At 49.5% G+C, this 26398-nt stretch overlaps 1 protein-coding gene across 1 annotated transcript in view; it reads right to left on the minus strand.

Moving 5' to 3' along the window:
- LOC133351525 (importin-7-like) overlaps positions 1-26398 on the minus strand; it is a 42564-nt gene that overhangs the window by 8665 nt on the left and 7501 nt on the right. The window contains exons 2-23 of the mRNA XM_061566807.1: positions 25327-25408; positions 24624-24789; positions 23516-23674; positions 22944-23100; positions 20853-20942; positions 20047-20141; positions 17228-17312; positions 14463-14597; positions 14092-14191; positions 13437-13513; positions 12885-13001; positions 12109-12198; positions 11147-11312; positions 10359-10519; positions 9237-9365; positions 8553-8619; positions 6486-6611; positions 5041-5138; positions 4251-4346; positions 2904-2987; positions 2052-2188; positions 575-786 (exon numbers count right to left, since the gene is read on the minus strand). Coding sequence (XP_061422791.1) covers positions 575-786; positions 2052-2188; positions 2904-2987; positions 4251-4346; positions 5041-5138; positions 6486-6611; positions 8553-8619; positions 9237-9365; positions 10359-10519; positions 11147-11312; positions 12109-12198; positions 12885-13001; positions 13437-13513; positions 14092-14191; positions 14463-14597; positions 17228-17312; positions 20047-20141; positions 20853-20942; positions 22944-23100; positions 23516-23674; positions 24624-24789; positions 25327-25408 — 2629 coding nt within the window. The remainder of the gene's footprint in view (positions 1-574; positions 787-2051; positions 2189-2903; positions 2988-4250; positions 4347-5040; positions 5139-6485; positions 6612-8552; positions 8620-9236; positions 9366-10358; positions 10520-11146; positions 11313-12108; positions 12199-12884; positions 13002-13436; positions 13514-14091; positions 14192-14462; positions 14598-17227; positions 17313-20046; positions 20142-20852; positions 20943-22943; positions 23101-23515; positions 23675-24623; positions 24790-25326; positions 25409-26398) is intronic.

Consider the following 26398-nt stretch of genomic DNA (forward strand, 5'->3'; position numbering starts at 1 on the left):
TAAACAAGAGAGAGATGACAAGAGCTGGAGACGGGAGGAACACAATAGTGGTCACATGTACAGACGTTATGACTTCAAGAAAAATGAAGTTGAATAACACTGCACTACACCACACCGATGTGTGTAGTCCAGTGTTACAAAAAGAATAAAAATCCACCGTACAGCCTATATAGGTGATTGGGGCAAGTGCTGTTTGTGAGTACCTATGAAGGCTCGCCATGAATAAGCCGCCTTTGTCTCCCAAGCACTGTTGTTTACACACCTGTACCAGGTGGAGTGGAGCGAGGGGAGAGCCCAGGACCGGTTCTGTTATCACTTAATTCTAGATTTGAAGCTTTCGTGACTGCAAGGATTCATATTCTTAGGTTTTTTCGGTAAAGTCACGTAGGTAAAACATTAAAATTAATAAAAGTAAAATAAAAGAAAAATCACGACGTTTCGGAGGCAACACAAGCTTCCGTCTTCAGGTGGAACCGTCACAGCCACGACAGCTGTATCAAGTTATCACTTGTCAATGATGCCGACAGTGCGATAACCACACGCAAACAGACGCACGAACGCAAACTCTGCGCACCGTTGTCATCTTCCTCATCATTGTCGTCATCATCGTCGTCGTCGTCGCTGTCCTCGTCCTCGGCACGCGAGGCGTACGCGCGCTTCAGGCCCTGGAAGAGCATGAGCAGCGACGGCAGCAGCCGCGGGGCGGCCGCCATCACCATCTCTGGCCGCCGCTCCAGCTGCAGCAGCGAGCACAGGCCCAGCACGCTCAGCTTGCGGTCGTGCAGCCTGGGGGGGGGGGGGGAGCGCCGTCAGCATGCGTCTTCCTGGTGGTGCAAGGGAGTCAAAAGTGGGCCCCTCCCTGGCCCCACCCCTAACGTCCAATATCCTCCGCCTCAGTTTAGCACGTAGGCTTTGGCGACCAATATTATTCATAAGAAACTTTTTGGGTTAGATCGCGTTATTAATAAGTGTCGTAGCCCTCCACCACCCGACATGGCCATTCAGTAAAAAAGTGTCACGTTGACAAAAGACAAATAGTTCACTACTTTAGCCTACCAGTGTGTTGAAGAGTGAATCCACAACATTAAAAAAAAAGAATAATTTTAGTACGACGTTTTGCTGGTAATTACATCCAGCATCATCGGCCAATTTGCCAGAATAGTGAAGCCCTCACTTGCTCCCCCTGTTCGTAGTCCGGCGACTGAGACCCACCAGATCACAGGGTGCCACGGTGGCGAGATGTTAACTACCTTGGCTGGTATACAGGAGGTCGTGGGATTGATCTCAACCCTGACGCCCGTATTTTGGAATTTGCATGTTCTCCCCCGTGGTCGTGTGGATTTTTTTCCAGGTCATCCGGTTATTCCCTCCACATTTAGAAACTTGCGTTTTATATTTGGCTGCTATAAATTTCCACTGCGATAAGCCACTTTGTTCGCGCTATCATTTGCGGCCAGGTCGCTTCTGAAAAAGTGACATAAAGAGCAGCGGGCATCAACCTCTCTTTAGAAGAATCACCGCTGAATTGCAATAGCGGCACAAAGCAGCGACCAACTTTATCCAACCCAGAGGGCAAAGCGGAATTGATGAGTGGAAGAAGCAGCGCATAATGATTTACCGCAATTTGATCAAATGGCACCATTTGTGGTTACAATGCAATAAAAAAACACGTAAATTTCGTTCCATTTTCACAATCTCATTTGTATTAGTTTCTAGTGTTGTCTTATTTATAGTCTTGGTCATGTCATTAGCCTAAATGTTTATCATTTGCAGATAATCTGCATAAATTGTAAACAACGTATGTAACAGATTAGCATGGTTAGCTACGTACGGCGTCGATTTAATGCGCGCAATACGAGTGGACGATTTTAAAACGCACGATTTTAACCCGTGAAGCGATGCGTCTCGCAGGCGAGTATTGTCGAGAGGGAGCGAGAGAGGCAGCACAGCTCGAATGTCTCAGCACGGGTTCCGAGTTGGAGCCGGGCGTGGCTCCCGCTTGCTGCGCGGGGAGGGAACACGTGGAGGGGGGAGGAGCTGCAGTGCCTCACCCCAGGAAGCAGTCAGTGTCGTTGAGCCACTGGTTGAGGAAGTGCGCCGTAACGGGCAGGCTGCTGGCCGGGAAGTGCATGTTGTCTAGGGTGCTGAGCAGCAGCGTGGGGCTGCAGTAGAGGGCAGCAATCACCACCTGCACACACACAGAGAAGCCACGGGGGGGGGGGGGGGGCGTCAGGAACACTCCCCGCGTCTCCTCCGGGTTCAGCCTCGTCAATGAACACAAGAGAATTTGGAGCCGTATCAACACATTTCGGGACTAATTCTAGATTTGAAGCTTTCATGACTGCAAGGATGAAGAGGGCTATTTAAATACGAAGCTCTCTTCATACGCTACAGTAAGTCGTGCTTTTATTTAGTTATTTTCATTTTATTTTCACCTACGTGACTTTACCGAAAAAACCAAAGAGTACATTTCGGGACGTTGTATCTGAACTCGTCAGATCTGGGCAGCTGGTTGTTGTTATGGGCTGCAGGGGCTACGTGGCGGGTGGCAGAGGGAAATGCAGCAACAAATATTTCGTTTTGTTTGGCTACATTAGGCGGTCGGCAACCTGCGGTTGCGGAGGTCGCATGCGACTCTTTAATGACCGCTTCGTGACGTTACCCATTCAGGACCATCTGGTATTCACGTGCATTGCAGCTCTTGAAATATTGAGTTTGTTTTGACCGAATTTGAAAAAAATGGCCCTTGTTACTTTGTTTTCAGACTCCTGGGCTATACCATAACTTAACGTCTTGATCAACTTCATTTATAAGCAAGCGATAGCCGAATGAGAACACATCACAGTCAGCACTGTGCTGTAAACACGCTCGCGAATGAGTCTGCAGCGTGGAGCACTTCTCACCTGGAGGCACATGGTGCGCAGCTCGCTCGTTTTCACCTCCCGCGTCAGCCTCTCCAGTGCCGCCTCCACAAACAGCGGCATGCACTGCACGCGCACATCCAGCGCACCGAGCACGCACGCACGCAGTAGATCAACACCTCCCCGCCAACAGACGACGATACACGTTTAAGAGCGCACACACACGAGACAGAGGTCGCAATCGGGTACCCGATACCCGTACCGTACCCGTACCCTACCCGATACCTGGCTACCCATACCCGGCCGGGTAGGGTACGGATACCCGTACGCGACCCTGGTGCGGCCGGGTATGGGTACGAGTAAGGAATCAAAACCCGTTTGCAACCTCTGCCATCTACAAGAGAAATTAGATTCAGTGCTCAACAGATGGAATATGATCAAATCACCAGGAATGGGCCTAATCTCATTAGCTCTCGGAAGGTAAGCAAGGGGCGAGCTCAAAAAGTGCCTGGATGGGTGATCACCACGCACAACAACAGGTTGTTACTCCCGCACCTATGCTCCCCGCATTCGCCTAACCGCAATGACCAGCAGGGTGAAGTATGGTCAAACAACCCTCAAGATCTACATGGTGCGGTGAAGCCCTCATCCAGCGGTGGATTGACAAAGTTGTCATGCACGCACGTGTACACAGTCAGGGACTGTTTTTGCTGTTGTTTTGCTGCCTTGCCCAAGCATCGGAAATGATGTACCTATGCAATCTGAACTTACATAACCTTATCTATTTTTTTACTTAACATTTTCTTACCTTTCCTATACTTTGTACTCCTAATGTTTTTTGTGTTGTTTGCTGTTGTACCTTCCTGACCCGCCCCGACTGGGAATCTGTCAAAAAGAGCTTCATAGCTCATCGGATTTCTCCAGGATAAATAAGGATTCTGAAGCGACAGGCCCGAGAAGAGGCGTGTATGAACAACACAACAATGGCGGGCAAGGGACCGTCAGTAGTGCAGGCAGAATGAGCGCAGACTGGACACGGCAAGCGCAGCGATGCGGTAGCGGTGGCGAGATGTTAACTCCCTCGGTATGGGTTCGATTGCCGACACAGACGCCTGTAATATTTGGAGTCTGCATGTCTCCCTCCCCGTGGTCGCGTGGATTTTTCTCCGGGTCCTCCGGCTTTTCCCTCCACATTTAGAAATGCGCGAGTATTGTACGTGGCCCCGGTAAATTTCCACGTGATAAGTCACTTTGTTGAGCTATCATTTGTGATAACCCGGTCACTTCTGAAAAAGACCTGTATAGGATCAGTGGGCCTTACCCGGTTAAAAAAAACGTGCGTTATTAAATAGGTGGGTGAGGAACGGAGCGAGCGTCGGGAGGCCAGACCTGCTCGATGCCACGGCCGTGGCACTGCAGGAGGATGACCTCCAGGAGCTTCGCGGCGTGGCATTCGGCGTCCTCCCCGGCGTCGCTCGTCAGGATCTGTCACAAGGCGAACGCGCAACGCAGAAACCGCACGGGGTTGGGGGGTCACACGGTACACGCGCGACAACATGCGCTAAAGCACAGCGGTAAGCGCTCGTTAAGTACTCGTTTTAGGACGAGTCGACCTGGGGTGGGGGCGCTAAGCACCGTTGTAACTTTCTGACCCGCCTCTACTGGACATCTGTGAAAGAGCTTTACAGCTTATCGGATTCCTCCAGTATAAATAAGGATTCAGATTCTAATTGGTTCTGATGTCACTCAACACTGATGTTAGCCGTTGCTGGGGCTCACCCTTTAACAGAAAAGCAAAGAAAAAAGATCCCCCCCCGTAGTCTTCAACACACTGTTGGGGTAAGTGCTGTTCGCGAGCACCTACAAAGGCCAACAAGGAACATGAGGGGGTGGGTGACCAGCACCACGCCCGACCACCTTTGTCTCCCCAGTGGCGATGTTTTACACATCACACCAGGTGCTCATATGAGACCGAATGGACATCGGGGAGGACCAGGACCAGTTTAAATATTCAACCTCAGGTCACCTGGTTTGTATCGTAGTGCACTAAACCACTGCACCACCGCTCACCATCAACGTGATCATACACACGTAAACATACACACACGCACACAATCACAAATCAAATCTGCTGCACTCAACATTCAACCCATATGCTAGAACCATCCCCACTGCGCACCTTCTTGCACATGCTGTACATGACCTCCAAGTACTTGGGGTTGGCGAGCAGAGTGTCCGTGTCCACCGTCACGTAGTTGTGCAGCACGGGCATCATCTCTGGAACACAAAGCAGCCGTGAGGTTTGATGCCTGCGAATACCAGACGGTTTAAGTCATAACTGGCTGTGATGTTGCCATCCTACCTTCCGATGTTAGTACAGGTAGTCCTCTACTTACGATGGAGATGCGTTACGACGACCCCATCGTAAGTCGAAAATATCGTAAGTCGAAGATGGCCCAGCCTACTCAGAAGTCTTAAAGAATGGTGATCATTTAGCAAAACAGAGCAATTTACAGTACCGTACTGCAGAAACTATATACTGTATGTATTTATGAATTCCTATATGAACTGCAATTTAATAGAAAGGCGGGAGATGCGTACATCCTGGCAGCGTCCCAACGTACAGCATCGTACCTCGTACGCTGCTGCGTTTGCCTGCCGCGCGAAATTTTAAATATTTTACAATTTTGTCGTATCGCTATCGCCATCATAAAATCGAAATATCGTAAGTCGGACCATCGTAACTCGGGGACTACCTGTAGTTATTTCGACTCTCTGGTTTTACATTAACAGGTTAAATGTCTTTACATTAACAGGTTAAATGTCTCACTAACACAGCCACCGTTGCTCGCTTTCCTCGATGTGGCGGTGGCTCTGCGATCTCACATTGACATGCAAATTTGTCACTTTAACATCACTGTCCCCACCCACTTCGCTTATGACCCTTGGGCTACACACATTCCAAACCTTTAAAACAGCCCGTCTCAAGCAGCTTTCCCGCTATTTTTTTCTCCTGATGACGATTGCTTGCGTTGCGATCCAAACTTCGTAGTTTTTTTTTTTGAACCTATCGAAGTGACTTTACCGAAAGACCCACGAATATGATTGTACAGATCCCACAACCGTATTACATACAACATATAAATACGAATTGCAAAACGTTATTACACAAGTGATTTGAGGCATGAAAGCGAGCTTAAATAATTATATCTATGGGACCTTTGTATGGGATCACAGATAATGCATATATTATCAGAGCAGGTTTGTTTTCATGTTTTGTGTGGTTAATGGAGACTTGATGCCTTGCAAGAGGTATCTATTTGGTGTATGAACATCTTAACACCTGTTTCATTGCCAGAAAGGGTAAAACCTATTACTATTTTTCATCACTTTTAAACTATTACGAACCATCATAGATACTTTGGAAACGAAGTTTCACACAAGTGTCAGACAGCCTCTGACACAGCCTCGGTGAGTAAACATACGTTAAACTTCTATCGCGTCGTACGTAGCCAACCATGCTAATTGGTGGCGCAAGTATAAAGGAGAACCCAGCTGGGATTGGGTTAAGCCTCCCCCCCCCTTAGGCCGTTGCTGGGAAGTTCCGAAGAGGAAACCCAATACCTGTGAAGCAGTCATCCCCGTCTTGTTGAAAGACTTCGAACAGCATGGGCAGCAGCTGCCACATCTGGGGCGACACCACCTGGCACGTGAGGCTGTACGCCAGCGAGAGCACCTCCTCGTAGAACTCTGCGCATCGCAATCACGCGCGTAACACCGCGTCACCCGGCCGCTCACCGCCGCTCAAACCGGCACGGCTCCCCTTCACTTCAACCAACACGTCAGGGGCCCAATGGTCCACGATTCAAAAGGTACAGTGCCCTCGTCCACTAACCAACATACGATGGTGTTCACACATGTGTGGGTCTGCTCACAACAATACCGGCTTCCTGCATTACCTACTATAATCACCCAGAAATGTCTGTCAGTCCCGCGTGTGACGTCACTCCACATGAGGCCCACCCCCCCCTCATTAATATTCACTAACGCAGAGGAAGGTCGAGCTGAATTAAATCATTTATTACGCAAAGTCGCTTCAAATATGACGTTTCTTTACAGAAAGTGACGGTAAAAAATAAATCTACGCAGCACAGTGCTACATCCGTGCGTGACGTCACTGCAAAAAAAGCCCCCCCCCTCATTTATATTCATGCCCGCGTGGAAATTTACACTAACGCACAAGGTCGCGCACTCCACATGCAGCACCCCTCCCCAATAACAATTAGCGGGTGACGTCACTCAACATGGGGCAACCCCCCCCTCATTAATAATCATGGGCTGACCAATTTTATATTGAATATTTCAGATTTACTGCAATATTCACCCGTCCTTGGACAGGCAAAAGGCTAGTTGCTGTATATTCACCCACCCATAGCTCCTCGTCATCAACATCAGTCTCAATGCATGCCCGGGGGATATAAGAGAATGAATATCGGCAGATGAGCTCTGCGTGTTTTACGGTGGGCAGCAGAGGGCAGTCATTGCCGACCAGTTTGAGACCGCCACCTCGCTTGAGAAAGCATCTCATCGAAAGTGCTTGCCATTATGCAAACCCAGTGTCTCAGTAGTGGTGCCAGCTCACTCCTCAGACAAGGCATTAAAGCTCCCCGATCCACCTCTCTATCAACATCTTTCTGTCCAACTTAACGGAGTCGTTTCACAAGGCCTGCTGCTGTTGCTGCAGCTGAGTGTGTGGGTAGGTGGAGGCTGCTGCTGCTACTGCTGAGTGTGTGGGTAGGTGGAGGCTGCTGCTGCTGCAGCTGAGTGTGTGGGTAGGCGGAGGCTGCTGCTGCTACTGCTGCAGCTGAGTGTGTGGGTAGGTGGAGGCTGCTACTGCTGCAGCTGAGTGTGTGGGTAGGTGGAGGCTGCCCAGGGTGGGTCAAGGTGCCCCGGCCAGTACTATGCACCCGCTCTGCTCTGGGCCCCGTCGGGGGTCGGCGTGGACGCGGCGAGCGCCGGCAGGACGCCGGGAGCTCACCACACCAGACGCGGACGGCACACCGCACACACCAACCCCCAGGGGCCATGAAGCATTAGACTTTCAGCTATCAAGGCCAGCGCAGCACACAAGGGAGTGGCGTGACAAAGACCTTTGTTGTCTTCCCAGTGCTCGTCTTCACCACTAAGTGGCGAATATGACGTGACCATGGGTCGAACAAACTTGCCCATGTTGGATGTATGGCTGTGGTGGCGCCCAGCTGTGGCCCAGAGTTTCGGAGGCGAGGGTTTGTGGATTGCTTGGAGACTTATGAAGTCACAAACCCACTTTGCTATAAGGTTAGCAAGAGATGGCAGTGTAGCAAGTGGGTTTATGTCCCTGTCTGTGCATAACAGAGGTTGGTAGCTTGGTGAGCCGATTGCAAGTGGAAAGGCAATAGCGCAAGAGATGACCTTAGGATGGGATGTCAGCCCCGTTGGCCAAGTTTTGAGCAGCAGATGGCCATTACTCTACTGAAATGCTCCCAGTCTATGCTGCCCACCACCAATCTGCACTATCCAGAAGGGAGAGGTATGGTCAAATAACCCCCACCACCTGCATGGCATGGGAAGGCACTCATCCAGAGATAAGTGCTGTACACGTGCAGCTCTTTCGTGCATGGTTCTGCTGTCTCTACGAATGCACAGACTTACCACTGATATGCTGCTGCATGACTGATCCAATTACGTGCAGGCAGATTCCCTCCAACTGCTGCGTGATCTGTGCACAAAGGACCAGGAAAGAGTCGCAATAAATGTATCAGCGACATGCCTGCGTGTAGAGCCAAACTGTATCCGAACAAACAGCATCAGGGACTGACTGACAGTGTGAAACGTGAAACATGCTAACGATGGATGCATCCACAGTCTGGCGAGGTAGCTCCGTGGCAAAGCGCGCGGCTCGCAATCAAAAAGTTGCGAGTTCAACTCCAGGATTGGGGGCGACTCAGCCCATCATCCCCTCCAGGGATGACAAAAATTAGTTCCACTTTGAGTCACGGCAATTTAAGTTATCCAACAGAGACACTGATCCCCACACCACAGACTGATAAAAAAAATGTTCGCCAGCGGTACCACGACCACTAACAGCGATGACCAGCTGTCGTTAAGCAGGGAAATGTTGTCTCCTTAACAGCATAATTATAGATTCGTCTTTTTTATTGTGACTGTCGCTATGCTTGCAGTGACAATATTTTTTATTGACGATCACCCATCCAAGTGTGAACCGGGCTCAACCAAGCTTGGCGTCGGCACTCGGCAGACACACCACACGGCGGGAGCAGCGGACGGTTAAACCGTCCGCCGCTGCCGGCACCGCGTGCGCGCGCGTTCCCGTACCTCCTTGTGGTCCTCCATCACGGTGAGGATGGTGTCGATGGTGTTGAGGATGCCCATGGCCGTGATGGCCTTCTCCTCATTGCCGTCGTCGTTGTTGTTGTTCGAGATGAGCTTGGTGAACGTCATCGCCTGGTGGGGAGCGGAGTGGAAGACAAAACGGTCAACCACCATCAGCAACGTCGCCAGGTCTCACTACCGCCACGATTCACCACCAGGAGCACCATCATCATCACCATGCCTCGTTGCAATGAAGCAGGGCCACCATCATATTTCATCACCATCAGAAACCATCGCTAACACGGTTATCTACTATTGCCGGTATCAAAGTCCACTAACTTCTATAATCAAGGTGCTCACTATCGAGTTCACCACCACCATTACCACAAGTGACTGCTAACAATGAGGACAATTTACTTTGATGAATCAAAAGGTTCGATTCAAGAATCAATTAATTTTTGGTCTCACGAGTAGTCTCATTTGCAGTCAGTTTTCAATGCATGGTCTCATTTGTCCGTCTCAATATGCACCATCGATCTCGTCCGTAGTTGGCACTTTGTGTTTAGTTTATCTTCTCATTTGCTTCATCTCATTTGTGCTTTGTTGTTTGTTCCCTTATTTTCCTGCATTTGTCATTCACAATTGTTCGTGCATTCCGACAATTAACCAAAACAATGGCATCAAATTAGAATAACCATATATATATATATTCTTGGTTCTTTCGGTAAAGTCACGTAGAAGGGAAATAATAAAATAATAACAAAAAAACAATTACATTCTCACGACGTTTTGATTGCAACACAAGCTTGCTGTGGTTTTCACACCTGATGATTGATTGTGTTGCAATCGAAACGTCGTGAGAATTTTATCGTTTTATTTTTATTCTTTTATTATTTCCCTTCTACGTGACTTTACCGAAATAACCAAGGATATGAATCCCTGCAGTCACGAAAGCTTTAAATCGAAACAGATATAAACAATATATTTTAACGGACTCACCGCGAGTGCAACAATCATTACATGCCCACATCCAACGTTTTCCTCCTGTCAACGTTTCCCCTCCCTCCGCTGCAAGCCGCACGGTCAGCACTACGAGCCCCACGAGCTCACTGACTGCGTTCTCACCAGGTGCTGCGTCATCTCCACGGCGATGGGTGTCACCTCCTCGCTGTACTCGCAGATCATCTTTTGCACAACGTTGGTCAGGTCGTCGTTCTCCGTCTCGCGGATGATGTACAGCAGGGCCTGCATCACCGGCCCGATGAACGCCTTCAAGTAATCCTTGGCTACACGGGGGATGCAAACACGACGGGCCAGACACGTGCAGGCGAGGGCACGGGATTAGGGTTAGAACACACGCAGACACAATAGCAGACCACAAGGTTCCCTGGTGTCGCCTATGCTCGCAGCAGTTGGGCCAAGTGATGTTAGTTAATACTTATGAAGGCCAGCATGGCACACGAGGTAGGTGGCCAATATACAATGCCTGGCCACCTTTATCTCCCCAGTGCTTATGTTTTTACACATCGCACCAGGTACCCATTTGAGGCCGAGTCGACCGTGGGGAGGTCCAGGTCTGGTTCAAATAATTGTCACCGGTGTTGGCTGCGAAAGTGAATCATACTCGGGTCGCCAGGTTCATAGCGCAGTAACCACTACACTACCGCTCCCCAAATATAAAGACAGGCATGTGCCTGTACACACTACACACACAAGCACATGTGCAAACACAGTCATAGAATTACACAAACATCTGTTAACATAATAACATGCAGGTCTGGCCATTTTCGTCTCACAAGTCCCAATGTTCGTGGGACAGGGATCTGTTTGGCATGATGCCAAACAGCGACAAGAGCCTGGGAGCGTGCTGCACAGAAGGGAGAGGGGGAAGAGGGGGCGGAACCAGATCTCACCTTTGTCCTTGCTGCAGACGAGCACCTGCAGGGCGATGGCAGCCTCCACCTTGACGGGCAGCTCGTTGTCCTCGATGAGGCACTTGCGCGTGAGCTCCAGGGCGTTGCGCAGGTTCAGCTCGCTGGTGAAGCGCACGTCGCTGAACGAGTGCAGCACCCAGCACGCCTGCGTCGCCAAACACGCACGCACACACACACACGTGTACATACGTTGGACTTCTTTTGCGCCGTACGTAGCCAACCGTGCTAATCGGAGGTGCGAGGGAAGGACAATAAAACACAGAAAGCAGTGCCACCGCCGCTCAGTTCCGCTTCAACGGCAAGGCACGCATTTTATTTAAATTGCACCGCAGCGTGTACCAACACCTGTAATGTATGGCGGCTGCCCATTCTAACAATGCCCAGAGCTCAGCTCTCTTCTGCTCAGCATGAAAGAGTGACCTCTGCACGGAGACTGATGGGATAGACAAATTACCATTCCTCACCCGCCCACGATTCAATCATCACAATTCGGGATCTAAATTAGATTTATTAATCAATTCCCTTTTCTCTATTTTGTTTGTAAAGTTTGCCTCTCGTTCAATCTATCACAAATAGAAATGGCATTTCATTTCCATCATTTGTAAGTGGTTTATATTTATGCAACTACGCATGTATAATCGTGAGCGCAGGATATTATGTGCCTCATCAAAATATAAATTATCAACCGCCTACTGGTGGAACGTTGCAAGACGCCACTGCTGTTGGTGCAACAACACTAATAACAAGAGCACAAGCCCGATTCACAGCACGCACAGAATTCATGGATAAAAGCCAGAGGTAAGGGACTGGTTGCTACCAGTCCCGGATGGAGGACTGGGAAAAAGCACTGAACACCGCAGATGATGTCGCCGGGTCCTGGCAACCAAGCGTAGGCGGTGAAGACATCGAATCGCTACGGTTGGTTGGGTGCGAGAACTCACCCTCGCCCTCATGTATCCCAGCTCGCAGCTGAACAGCGGGAAGACAAAACTCTGCAGCATCATCTCCAGCTGCCCCTTGTACTGCTTCTTCTGTAGGCGGCACACAAGTCCACAAGCGCTTACACACACGTACACACACGTACACACACAAGCGCTTACACACACGTACACAAACGTACACACACGTACACACACAAGCGCTTACACACGTACACAAGCGCTTACACACACGTCCACACACGTCCACTCTCGCCAACGTCAGCACCACGCCCCGACCGCCTTGGCCTCCCCAATGCTGATGTTAACACCACATCAGACAAACAATTCAGGATTAAATGATCCAAACAAGGCACAGGTCACACGTGCAGTCGCATGCCAACATGACGCAAGGACACGAGGAAGCCTCTGGAGCTATGCACTTTTAAGTTGTATAAATTTAAAAGTTAATTTGTTGAGAACTCATTTTCATGTTTAGTTTGTTGTCCTTCCCCCGTACCTTCGATTAGCACGGTTGGCTACGTACAGTGTGAAAGAAGTTCAACATACATACCAGATCTCTCCACAAGGTGACCACGGCCGAATTTCCCGTCATAATCATTTAACTAACCAATCACAACCAGCTGAGTATATTAACTATTCATATTAAAACAGGGCCTCACAGTAAAGAGTCACAGTTCCACTGATGACAGACGGCAACCAAACCAGATGCGGCGTTAGCCAGAGGCTCAAAGCCACATGGCGTTAGATCGTCACATGGTACACACACACACACCCACCTTGAGCAGGACCTCTGCGAGTGAGCCAATGATGTGCAGCGCACCATCCTTCCTGCGCGGGTCACTCGCGGGGTTCGTCAGGAGCTGGTGGCAGAAGCCCATGGTCTTCTCGAGCACCTGGGAACGAGGGACAGCAGCCGACAACGTTCAACCCGACGTCATCTCAGGAATTGGGCTGCTTAACTCTTTCCCATTCGGACGATGCACTTGGATGTCACTAGTTTTTTTTCTTCCGGTTCTGTTCCGACGACGTACATGTAAAATAAAATAACTTTATTGGTACTGAGGCTCCCACATAGCCATGCGGGAGGGTGTGTGGGGCAAAGTCCGGGTCGTGTCGCTACAGTTCTCCGCGGTGAGTACAATGTCTTTCAAAACATTGGCGCTACGCCTAAATTAAATTAACTATGAGCCGCAATATTCAGCGGCGAATGGGACCCCCACCCTGCAACTCAGAATGGGAAAGGGTTAAACAAACACCTGGGCGGGTTACAGAGCAGGACGGATTCAACGAGACAAAAAACACGCTGTAGCTTTGTTTGCAATGCTCACCCCCTTCCGCTTGCTAGCCGCAGAGTACAGCAAAGTCTGGGCCGCGGTGGTCGGGGAAATGAAATCCTCAAAGACGTCTGGTGAGAACACAGCAGAGACGCCGCATGTCAATGTACATCGACAGGTGTCCACATCAGTATCATGAGATTCACAGCAATCGGCATGACAGTGGTAGTCTGTTAGGGAAGAACATGCAGGGACTACTACACACGGAAGGCCTAAAAGGTTGAGGTGCTAGGATCTGTGGACTCGATCAACAATGCACACCGGTTTCATCGTTGAGAAATTTTCAACGCATAATGGCTTTTGAACAGAAACACCATGCCATCTGTAAACTCCAGATACAGAACCTACGTCTCATTATGGTGGCTTAAGTTTCGGACAGTACAAACTTCACCGATTCCTAACAATCTTGCACATGTGCCGAGAACACATTTAAGACATTATCTCTATATAACAACCACTGCCGACTCCAAGAGAGTGCTGCTCAATACAGATCGACCCCACATGAACGATGAGACGATGTCAACCCCTTACGAGCATTTACGCCCGTGCCCTTTCAACCGAGTCAAGGCTGCCTAACGGTGTGGTCAGCACCACCGTACCACCTTGGGGGAATCAATAACAGCAGCACACGGTCAAGAGAGGGGCTCACCGAACTTCAGGCGGATATACTCGTAAGGATCGTCATTCCAAAGCTCGTCGTCTTCGTCCGTGTAGCACATGAGCGGAAAGATCACCTCTTGCACAACCGTCTGCAGGCACAGAGAAAACACAAGAACCCGTTCCATCAGTCAGCTCAAAGCGAGCCGAGCAAGTGGGGCTTAGCTGGGCGTAGTGGTGCACACTTGTTAACCAGCGCTGCGGAGTGCTCTTGAACAATTTTGGTCAAAGACAAAAAAAATGACTTCTATGAAAGGTTGCCGACCCATGCTCTAGGCCTATCGGCGGAGACGGTTTTGTGCAGAAGCGAAGGCGGTGGCAAATGGAAGAATCAGAATCTTTCTTTAGACTGGAGGAAGAGACCTGCATGTGGGCCTTGAGCGTTCTCCACGTGAGGGCGTGCGCCACGGCCTGCTTGAGGAAGTTGAGCGTCTGCTGCAGCACGCGCGGCGGCACGTACCGCTTCTGCACGTACTGCTCCAGTACCTTGAGCAGAACCTGCAAGCGAACGCACACACAGAGACACACAACAGATTCCCCGTATAACGACACTGTTCGGGAAAAGTGTGGGTCGCGAGCGCCTCTTGAGGCAGGCATGAAGCACGAGTGGAGGGGTCGGGTGGGGGGGGCGGTGTCACCAGCAGCACGCACAGCTGCCTCCGTCTCTTCAGTGCTAACGTTGACACACCGCAACCAGGTACTCATTTAAAAAGGTGTGTCCCTAAGTGTGGATAAAAAGGCCGATTGAAGTGACCACACCAGGTACTCGTGTCAGGCCGAGTCCAACTACGGGAAACCCCGGGATCAGTTGAGCTATCACTGCTGTCCCGTGTGGAGTCTATGAGAGGTGGTTGCTGCTGCTGCAGCTGAGTGTGTGGGTAGGTGGAGGCTGCTGCTGCTGCTGCAGCTGAGTGTGTGGGTAGGTGGAGGCTGCTGCTACTGCTGCAGCTGAGTGTGTGGGTAGGTGGAGGCTGCTGCTGCTGCTGCAGCTGCTGCTGCAGCTGCGTGTGTGGGTAGGTGGAGGCTGCTACTGCAGCAGCTGAGTGTGTGGGTAGGTGGAGGCTGCTGCTGCTGCTACTGCTGCAGCTGAGTGTGTGGGTAGGTGGAGGCTGCCCGGGGTGGGTCAAGGTGCCCCGGCCAGTACTATGCACCCGCTCTGCTCTGGGCCCCGTCGGGGGTCGGCGTGGACGCGGCGAGCGCCGGCAGGACGCCGGGAGCTCACCGCACCAGACGCGGACGGCACACCACACACACCAACCCCCAGGGGCCGGCACGCTACGACTAAAGATTACCCAAACTTCAATTGAAGCTTTCGTGACTGCAGGTTCTTTCGGTAAAGTCACGTAGAAAGAAAATACATTTTATAATAGAAGACGACGTTTCGATTGCAACACAAGCAACCGTCATCAGGTAGAACTAAATTTGAGAAAGACAAAACACAGACACGGAGACACACAGACAGACACACAAATAGAGAGAGACAACACAGAGAGACACAGAACATAGACACACAGAGACCCAATGCCTGTCGAGGCCTTAATTTTTTTCTCTCTCCCCCGGCCGCTTTGGGGTGGATTTCCAAACCTCTCTGTGTGTCTCTGTCAAATTTCACACTTAACTTCTAATTTTAGCAATCTTTGGAGATCGTAATCAACCAGGCTATGCGTTAACTGTGTTTTTGCCGACTCTGTTACATTCCATTACATTTCCAAAAAATTTGCTACATTTTGTTTTCAAAAACTGCCTATTTCTCTCTCTAAAATGTACCAGTCTTGTTGGGTCTTTCATTGGCATACTAATTTCTCTGCTCCATCAGCTGCCCCAGCAGACCCACCTCTCTCTCTGCCCCCCTTCTCTCTCTCTAAGGCCTCGACACAGAGGCATTGGGTCTCTGTGTGTCTATGTTCTGTGTCTCTCTCTGCGTGTCTCTGTGTTGTCTCTGCTTGTGTGTCTGTGTGTCTGTGTTGTCTCTCTCTCTGCTTGTGTGTCTGTCTGTGTGTCTGTGTTTTGTCTCTCTGAAATTTACTTCTACCTGATGACGGTTGCTTGTGTTGCAATCGAAACGTCGTACTCTATTAAATGTATTTTCTCTCTACGTGACTTTACCGAAAGAACAAAAGTTTACCCCCCAACAACCATTACTCAGCACAGGTGCAAGTGCTGTTAAGCGAGCACTTGTCAAGGGTAGGCACGACGCATGAGGAAATGCTGCAGCCAGCATTACGCCTGGTTGCATTCACCGCCCCAGTGATAATGTTCACGCTAGTCTAGACATTAATTTTTAGGCAGAGCCAACCGATTGGGACGCAGACAACAGGTTCACATTCCACTTGCCACCCATCTACATGGTGGAAAATCTAGCCAACGTCACTAAGACTGTAATGTTGTGCTCTCAGCACTGTACCGCTACTGCTAACACACAGAGGTACGCACAATGCACAGACACGCACACAAACAAATCATACACGCATAAATAGACAAGTTTTTTCGTCTGCTGAAAGAAAGCCGAAGGCTTGGATGGCAAATCATGGGACGACAGAGCCATGTGTTAAGGGTTAACTTACTGATGTGACTGGCAGCTGCACGATCTGCACTCATGTGCCAACCTGCTGTATTTTAGCCACTCAGCTCGTGGTTGTGAGCTTCACACATGCGCTCACACAAGGTTTAAGAGACATTTGGGGCCTAGCCCCACCTCCCCCAATCCCCTGGCCCCTTGTCTCGCCTCGGTATGTTAGTTATCTTTCGCCTTCCCCCCTTTTCCCCTCCCCAAAGAGATGTTCATGTCCCTGCACGTGGTCCTCCACTTGGGTGGAGCCGCGAGTACAATTTCCCCACAGCGCCGAATTTGGGTTGCTGTTCCCTTCCATTTGCCATCGGAGTATTGTACCGGGCTCGCGTTGTTTTGCAATAAAAAAAACAGTCATTTCGGGGCAAGTGCTATTAGCAGTACCACACACACGGCGCATGACGGCAGGGCAAGTGCCACACTTCACCGCATAGATAATCGTCTGACACTGCACCCCAAGCACGAAGCTTTATTGGTTCATGCCCCGCCTGAGTCAAGTCAAGCACCCAGAAAACATGTGCATGCAGCTCCGTGTGCCCCCACACACACACACACAAACCTGCAGGATGCCGACAGCGTACGCCTTCAGGAAGAACTCTGCGAACTCTCCGTACTCCTTGGACACTGTGCCCGGACTGCCGTACCTGCAGGCGAAGAGGTACGGGAGAGTGACGGGAAGGAATCGCCACACATGGAACTACACGATTCATTTCTTAAAACCACGGAACATATTTAATGAAGAAATTTAATATTTAGTAGGATTGCTGGGTTCATGTTAAGAGTTGGTGAGCACTGCCTTAAAGCTCGTGTGAGCAAAAAGAATCACTTTTGACTTGCAATGTAGTTGCAAAAATGTTTGTACAGCATCATTAGAGGCATACGATACCAACAAAATGAACTCGTACTGCAAATCGTGATGATGACACATTCGTTGAAATCTGCTTAACTGTACACGGTCCCATTTGCTAATTCCGTGCGGGAGTTCTACTATCCACTTTGCAGGAACTGGCTTCAATGGCGAGCACACGGACCTCTCTCAGTCACACATTCACGTGTATCAAAAACAAGAACTTCAACAGCAGCTGCACTATGGCACTATCACGTGTTTCGTCTATGAAGGTGGCAGCTGCTGCTGTGCACCGAGTGTGCACGGAGGCTGCTGGGGAGTAAACACACCCCAAGCAGGACTATGCACCCACATCAGGCTCCACTGGTCAGTGTCAACACGGATGGTACACTGCGTACACCACAACCTATAGAGGCGAGCACACAAGGATTAAGAACCCCGTAGGTGCTAGTCCTGTTGGCAAACAAAGCTGTTACCGCCTATTATAGGCCGCTACGACACAGCACACAAGGGCGTGGTGCAGTCGGGACCTTTGTCTTCCCGGTGTTCATGTTCACAAATAAGCAGATCAAATCTGGAAGTATGTTTTGCATCTATATTTGACTGGAGGACCTTAGCCTGTCAGCTCTAGCAACATCAATAAATTAAACACCCTTTGAAAGCTTGTGATACGAAGCGTACCTGATATACAGCGTTATATGCAGCCAACTAAGTATAGACGTTTCACAAGGGCTGCTACGACTGCTGCTATTGCTGCAGCTGAGTGTGTGGGTAGGTGGAGGTTGCTACTGCTGCAGCTGAGTGTGTGGGTAGGTGGAGGCTGCTACTGCTGCAGCTGAGTGTGGGTAGGTGGAGGCTGCTACTGCTGCAGCTGAGTGTGTGGGTAGGTGGAGGCTGCTGCTGCTGCAGCTGAGTGTGTGGGTAGGCGGAGGCTGCTACTACTGCTGCAGCTGAGTGTGTGGGTAGGTGGAGGCTGCTACTGCTGCAGCTGAGTGTGTGGGTAGGTGGAGGCTGCTGCTGCTGCTACTGCTGCAGCTGAGTGTGTGGGTAGGTGGAGGCTGCTACTGCTGCAGCTGAGTGTGTGGGTAGGTGGAGGCTGCTGCTACTGCTGCAGCTGAGTGTGTGGGTAGGTGGAGGCTGCTACTGCTGCAGCTGAGTGTGTGGGTAGGCGGAGGCTGCTACTGCTGCAGCTGAGTGTGTGGGTAGGTGGAGGCTGCTGCTGCTGCTACTGCTGCAGCTGAGTGTGTGAGTAGGTGGAGGCTGCTACTGCTGCAGCTGAGTGTGTGGGTAGGTGGAGGCTGCTGCTGCTACTGCTGCAGCTGAGTGTGTGGGTAGGTGGAGGCTGCTACTGCTGCAGCTGAGTGTGTGGGTAGGTGGAGGCTGACGCAGCTGAGTGTGTGGGTAGGCGGAGGCTGCTGCTGCAGCTGAGTGTGTGGGTAGGTGGAGGCTGCTGCTGCTGCAGCTGAGTGTGTGGGTAGGTGGAGGCTGCCCAGGGTAGGTCAAGGTGCCCCGGCCAGTACTATGCACCCGCTCTGCTCTGGGCCCCGTCGGGGGTCGGCGTGGACGCGGCGAGCGCCGGCAGGACGCCGGGAGCTCACCGCACCAGACGCGGACGGCACACCGCACACACCAACCCCCAGAGGCCGGCACGCAACGACTAAAGACCACCCCCCACCCGCCCCCGTAAAGCATTGGTCCTGTTACCGGACTCGGACTCAGGCCAGCACACAAAGGCATGGTGCAGCCAGGACCTTTCTCTTCCCAGTGCTCGCGTTCACCGAAAAAGCGCCTAATCTGTACGGTTGTTTGCATCTCTCGTTTGTCTGGAGAATGTAGAACTTCTCCTAGACAACTCTGCTCATTTTAATGAGTGAGCAGTCTTTTGAAAGCCTGAAATAAGCAGTTTATCAGAGTTAAAGGGAACATCGTTAACAAAATATTCCTCTAAATTTATGTGGCTTATTATCAGACCATATAAAAGCACCATTCACGATCAACTGAACCAACTGTGTCTCCCACACACGCACACTCCTGCTAAGTAAACCACTACAGGCATGTGTTGGTTTTGTTCTGATCACTTGAGGTTCGTGACCGCACGACATAAGAATAAAAGTCGGCCGTGCGTTTGCGTACCCAGGACTGGGCGACACTGCAGTACAAAGGATGTGTTGCTGTAACGCTGCATAGTACGCGTGCGCCTGCATTGTTCACCGATTATTGACAGGAATGCAACGCAAGCGTGGGCTGAACGTAAACTTTGATGTTGGCTGCATGGACGCGGTGGCACTGTTTCGCCGCGGAGGCAAAAGGTCGGCGGATCACTGAAAAAAGAGATTTATCAAAAACTCCCAAACCAAACCCCACGATGTTGAGAAGGCCAGGAGATGACGGTAAAACAAGTGGAGCTTATCGACCTGTCTGTGTGGACCCGGTGGTAACTTAGCATAGCTGATGGCAAGCAGAGAAGCAGTAGCAGCAGCAAAAGAGAGATGCGTTTCGGATGAGATGTCAGCATGAGGCAGCGCCCGTACCTTTCAAAGAGTCGGGCAAGGATGTGCATGGCCCACTTTTTACACTTCCAGCAGGCGAGCTCTGGCCGCTCATCCTCGTCGATGTTATACGCCTCCTGGAGAGGCACGCACACGCTCACAATAGCCCGACGACACTTGCTGCAGAATAGAGTGACTGCAGACTACGAGCAACCGTCAAGAATTAGAATTCATGGAATTGAAACGGGTCCCATTTCTAACAATGAGGACACTGCCCTAATAATAACAAATTGGTTTCATGGCATCCGCCAAGTATCCTACGATGGCACAAAGGGCAGAAAATGTGAGGGTAAATATAATTTTGTCAAAGACAGTTCTGAATTCTTAATCAACAGATCACTTGCAGAGTGAACCACTCACAGATGAATAGCACAGGCCACCTGCTCTGCAAGACTGGCTGTCGAAAGATTGCAAGACTTTGGTAGTCATCTCTGACTCAATGAATAAAGCACAAAAACAATATTTAAACATTGAGAGAAAGCTTAACGTATGGATTAGAGGACATTCAAACTTTTTTAGACAAGTAATTGGGCTTGGGCAGGAGACGTTGCTTGAAGGGGCGATGATGACTGGTGGTCGAGACTAACAATGGAGTGCCAGCAAAGGGAGGGAACGCACTCCGACCGAGAGAGATGGAGTGATGAAATAAACTCGTGTGCATGTGCTCGGTGAATTATTATATCAAAGGATCGCGAGATGGCAATAGCTTGGGAAGGCCTTCATCCAGCAGTGGAACGAACAAGGCCGATGCAAAAAACAAACAAATCTAGCAACTTGGTCCAGCTCACCTGGGGAACATCACGGTCCACGACCGCTCGGAAGATCTCCATCCACTGCGTGAGCGTGTGTTGGTTGACCAGCTCCAGAGGAAGGGAGTACTGGTGGGGAAAATACAACAATTGGATTTTAATAAAGCCCTGCATCTATCTGTTAATAGTAGGATACACACATTGTAACACTGCAACAGGGGAAGTGATAATGTTGAGTTAAAAGAATTTCACTGGACTAATGACAGCTATTTATATTTAAAAAAACAATCTTCATGTGCTTATCATATAGTGCTTACTCGTAAGCGAGCGCTGGGTTGGACTTGCCATCGACTCTAGAACATCACACTATATGGGCGGCGAGTAAATCAGTTCCCTCAGTGGCGTTCGTATAGTTGTTTAGCACGAGACTTAAAGTGATGAACTACTCTAGACTGACCTTGCCCTATGAGTTAGACTGATTAAAGTCCAGGGTCATACATTCTCGTGGAAGGTAACTAACAAGCAAAGTTATGCCCAAGTAATTTCTCATTAACAGATTTATGCATTCTATACGATTCTAAAATGCCTGTATAGTTTACTTATTCAGGTTCCCGTGCCTAATAAAGTATTAAGTTTATTTTGATTCACCAGGTAAGAACTCGGAGACAAAGATTGTCTCTCCTTCGCAAGAGTGACCTGGCGCATGAAACTGCCAGTAGGAGGCAATGCTTGCTTTGTATAATCCCAAATTAGTATTTTCTGGGTAACTTTATAATCTGGAAAATTTGCATCCCGACACTCACACACAACGGCCATCTATTGCTTGCAAATAATGTTAGACGATCTTTACCGTCCACGGTGAAGCAGACGGCACGTAGTAGTCGCATTACGATGATTACACCTCATTGATTTGAACCGTGAACTTTTGCAACAAGCAGCGAATTCACTGCCGTTGGGCCATGATACAACGCCAAGCCAACGAGGGATGGCAATGGGGCTTGGGTGGGCATCCTTGTCCTCTATTTTATTCTGCACAGACAATGACCATCACTAAGTTTAATTGCTTGGCAGTGTGCCAACATGTTGCATAACAGAAGCAACAAAGATCCAGTGTTTAAACATGGGATGTTGCGCAGCACGTCAAGAATGCAATTGGAAAGTCGTTTCATTTCGGCTTGACGTATGACTGGGTGACACTGACACATCAATGTGGGAATTCACTTACCGAACTAACCCACTCATTAAGAGAAACACATCCAGTTTAACAATGGGACTGTTTCACCAACAAAACACATTACTCTTAAAGCATGGCTAAATTTATAGCAAGATATTATAACTGCAGTATTTCACAGTTGTTTTAAATCATCCTGGGTGTGACAAGTCCACAGTTGCAAGTCACAAATCCCGAATCTTCATGGTTGCAGTATACTATGCCCAATTCCAATTAGTCGATCACCCTTCATACACTTACCAGGCCTGCATTCCAGTACCTTGCACGTGTTTACAAAGTTGTATAAAAAAAATTACTTGCAAGGAAATCATTGTCCTGCTTATAATAAAGCTAAGTGAACTGTAAACCAGTGATGTGAGAAACAAAACAAAGCGTTTCCATGGGCAGAGATTAATGCCCTGGAACATTGAAAAAACCCAAGCGCACTGCACGCCAAGGTAGATAACCTAAACCGAATTTCATTCAAGCTCGCTCATTGCATTTTCCCATTCATCTCAAAAAACAGGGTTCTTCCAAGCGTATCGTCTGGTGGGCCACAATAATATTAGGACTTTCTCGTGGGCCACATGGCAAACTGTCATACCATCCATACATCCCCCTTATTCGTGCTTCTTGCACCCCATTTCACTCATCTGTCTCTTGTTCATCTCTTACATTTCACGAACCTTTACCTCTTGCCTGAAACTGCCGTTTGTCTTTCATCTCACTCGTGTATCTCTTGACACCGCGTCTCTGACAGACCACATATCTCCATTTCATCTCCCCCAACCTTAATCTTCTTGCGGCTCGGCAAAAAGTAACTGTCCGCAGGCCAACTCCAACAGCCTTCACTGGCCAGACGTAGCTCAGTGTCGCCAACTGCAGAAGCCCGTCCGTCATACAATGCCGAGGACACGCACCTGCACGAGCGCATAGAAGATCTTCAGGATCTGCTTCTGGATGAGCAGGGACTGCTCCGACGAGTCGGCCAGCAGCTGCACAAAGCGCTGCTGTAGCACGGGCATGAAGAGCTGCATGGAAGCAAGCATTGGCATTCGCTCCTGCGTCTTCTTGTACCTGCCAGAGCAGCGGGAGAGCGCGAGGGGGACCCAATTAGAGAAAGCATCTCATGACCCCTCCACGCCCTCGTTCTGGCGAGCAGCAGCAGCTCAAGGGAAGGGGGTAAAACCAATCCCTGCGTTTAAGCACGCAGTAGATAGTAGGTAGCCATATGACCAGGTACTACAGGCAGTGCCACGCCTGCAGCCGAGTGCGAGCTGAGGAAACTGCTTTCTGTATAGAACTGCTTTGTGTTTAATGTTGTCCTTCCGCGCACCTCCCATTAGCACGGTTGACTCCGTAAGGTACTAAAGAGGCTCAACATACGTCCACTTATTTCACAGCACGTGGAAATAACATCGCAGTGTGGGAAACGCACCGCTGCCTCGACCGTCTGCGAGCGCTCGCGGGCTTCGGCAGTGTGCGCACTCACTCGTATAGCTTCACGAGCTGGTACAGACAGAGGAGGCTGCCCAGCCAGAAGCGGCTGTCATCGCCCTGCAGATAGAGGCTCATCTTGTCGATGACGCCGGGCCACCGGCTCGGGTAGTCATTCTTGATCATGTGGTTGATGCATGTCGTGAGCTGCACCCTGCGAGACACCACGTGTACATCACCGCGACGGTCAGCGGTGTAAAGCAGCATGGCAGAAGGAGGTGCGTGCAGCAAGCGTGAACATGAGTGGCACCGAGTCAAAGGGGTTCATGTATCAATTACACACGACAGCAAAGTGTTTATGTGAAACCTGAGCTCATTTCATAGCCACAACATTATTCAAATATTGCAAATAATGGTGATTGGTGGCACAGTGGGTGAGCGTGCCGCGCTATGAATCCGGCGGCCCGAGTTTGAATCCCAGTCACGGCTAGCATCAATGGTAAGAAATGTTAAAACTGGTCCTTGCCCATCTCCACTTCATTAACATGCTGCTCTAACCGGCATGAAGAACGGTCAAAAAGCCTCATGAGTGACATGGTATGGGGAGGTATTCAACCATCGGTGGACTGACAAAGGGCTGTAAAAGCAAGCGCACTTCTGGGAAATTCAACGCCCATTGCGCAATGGATAGCCCGGCCTCTGCCACAGAAATGCAAAATTGACATCACAGGTATCAATTATAGATGGGCACCATCCTAAAAAAAGTATGTGTTTAATAAAAGTTCCAAAAGACAACCGAACTTTGCAAAGTGTATCACAGCCAAGTAAAAGTGTCCCACTGCTCAAACAAGTAAAAGGGTGGCACTCAATTGGTGACACCAAGCCACAGGAGGGCTGGTCCCCTCCACAGTACATCAACTACTCGTGTAATACATCACAGCGACAATCCGGCATACTCAATACAGCACCCGCCATCGGTTCATTACCAGCGGTATGTACAGTGTACAGCTGCAAAGCGGACTGAATTATTTACCCATGGACTGACAGACTGTGACTTAGCATTATCCAATTACACCGTCAGATTCAGTCAGAGCTCTAGTTTCAAGACCCCACGTGGCTTGGTTGCATCAGCTCCGAGTGAAGTGCTCGTCGGAGGTGCTCACCGGATAATGTCGGGCGCGTGCAGGATGGCCTCCACGATGACCTCGCGGATCTTGGCGCGGTCGGCCTCGGGAAAGCAGAACGGCGCCACCTCGCCGGCCGCCAACGCCGCCGCCACATTGCGCTCCTCCCAGAACTGGCTGACGCTGTTCTTCAGGTAGATGGCGCCTGGGTGCGTCACGGACGCAAGAAAAAAAACGCCCGCACCATTTAGTCACGCTCAAGAGGACAGTTCTGTTGGCAAACTCTTAATTAGGGCTGGGAAAAAAAAAACAGATGACCCTAATTTTATATTCTATTTCCTTATTACCAAAGATTTGCCCAGGTTCATACCTACAATAATCCTTTTCCAATGGCACATCCGAGCCGAGACGGTGCAGGTCACTCACAGGACCGATGTTCTTCCACTGGCTGTTTTCCTCTGCTGAGCCAGAACAAACTGTGATGCAGTGGCCTAACAAGACATCTGAATCTGGCTCAGGGCCAGCAGTGGAGCTAACAAAGCATTCACCGTGCGTGACTTCAGAAGCACGGCTCGGCTTTTGCAGTTGGAAAAACAAGCTGGCACCGCATGGGGCTAGCTTAGCACGGCCCCAGCGTAGCTCGGATGTACAGCAGACGAGAGGTAATAATATATTTATTTTTTGGGGGTTGCATATTTCTTCAAGAGTGGGACTCACTGCGAGGATTACGCGAGGCACTCACCTGCTTGCCGCACGGACAGATCAACGGCTTCCGACATGACGATCTGTAGCAGCATGGGAGAGAACTCATTGATCTTGCAGGCCTGTGGGCGGGCACAAGAATGGCAAGGAATTAGGTTATGTTCGCAGCAGCCTTCATCCATTGCAACATTATTAATGACTTCAAGAAAAAAGTTGTCATTTGTATTTAGTTTTTTTACTCTTGAGCAAACCTGGAAATGGGATTTCTTGTGAGAATGCGTAGTACAGTTGGTCTATTCAAGAAAGGCTCATTGAGCCAAGAAGCGATTTTTTTTACGGTAACCCAACTCTTAATGGCAACTTCGTATTGAAACTTGTACAGAGCACATTGGCATGATAAGACAAAGAATGGACATTGAACAAGTTAAACCATTATTAACTTATCAAAGCATGCAGCAACCTCGGTACAGAATTTGATACATGCCAACGTGTTCGCAACTTTACGTGGAAAGTACCAAAATACGGAAATATGAAACTGTTACGTTTGTAACACCAAAATTTAAACAACATATCTGAGTAAGCATCAACTTGGATGTGTAGCGAGACAAGGACAGTACGTCGATGTTCGTATGTCACATTTACTCGCATGACAAAGGATGCACCAAAAAATGTACACAGAAAATGCAGCAATACACACACAAGAAACGCCCTAGTGTCTGGCCTGCCTCCAATGAGTGCGATGGAATTTGATGCAGCTGTTTGAACACAAATAGTTTATAACATGGCTCAGCTCACGGAATGCTTGTGATGTCTCAGCGTATGTGATAAATGATCGCCAACAAAAAAGCGCAATTATAAAATGGTGAACGCAATTTAGAAATGAGAAATTCTGCATCATTAGTTACTTTAACCGAAATGAGAACGTATCCATTAGCTACCACGTCGGTTGTTTTGTGGTTGTGCTGTACAAACCAAGAACACACTGGGAGAGCTTTACCCATTATGCGATTCCTGATCTATTTATGGGTTAGGCCACGTAATGATCCGACAAACCTCATGTCATGAAGACCCGCCACCACTGACAGTCAAATTCAAACTATAAAGTAAACAAG

Source organism: Lethenteron reissneri, chromosome 37 (assembly GCF_015708825.2).
Source record: "Lethenteron reissneri isolate LAM-NWPU_2019-01 chromosome 37, ASM1570882v1, whole genome shotgun sequence".
In the NCBI taxonomy this organism is placed as follows: domain Eukaryota; kingdom Metazoa; phylum Chordata; class Hyperoartia; order Petromyzontiformes; family Petromyzontidae; genus Lethenteron; species Lethenteron reissneri.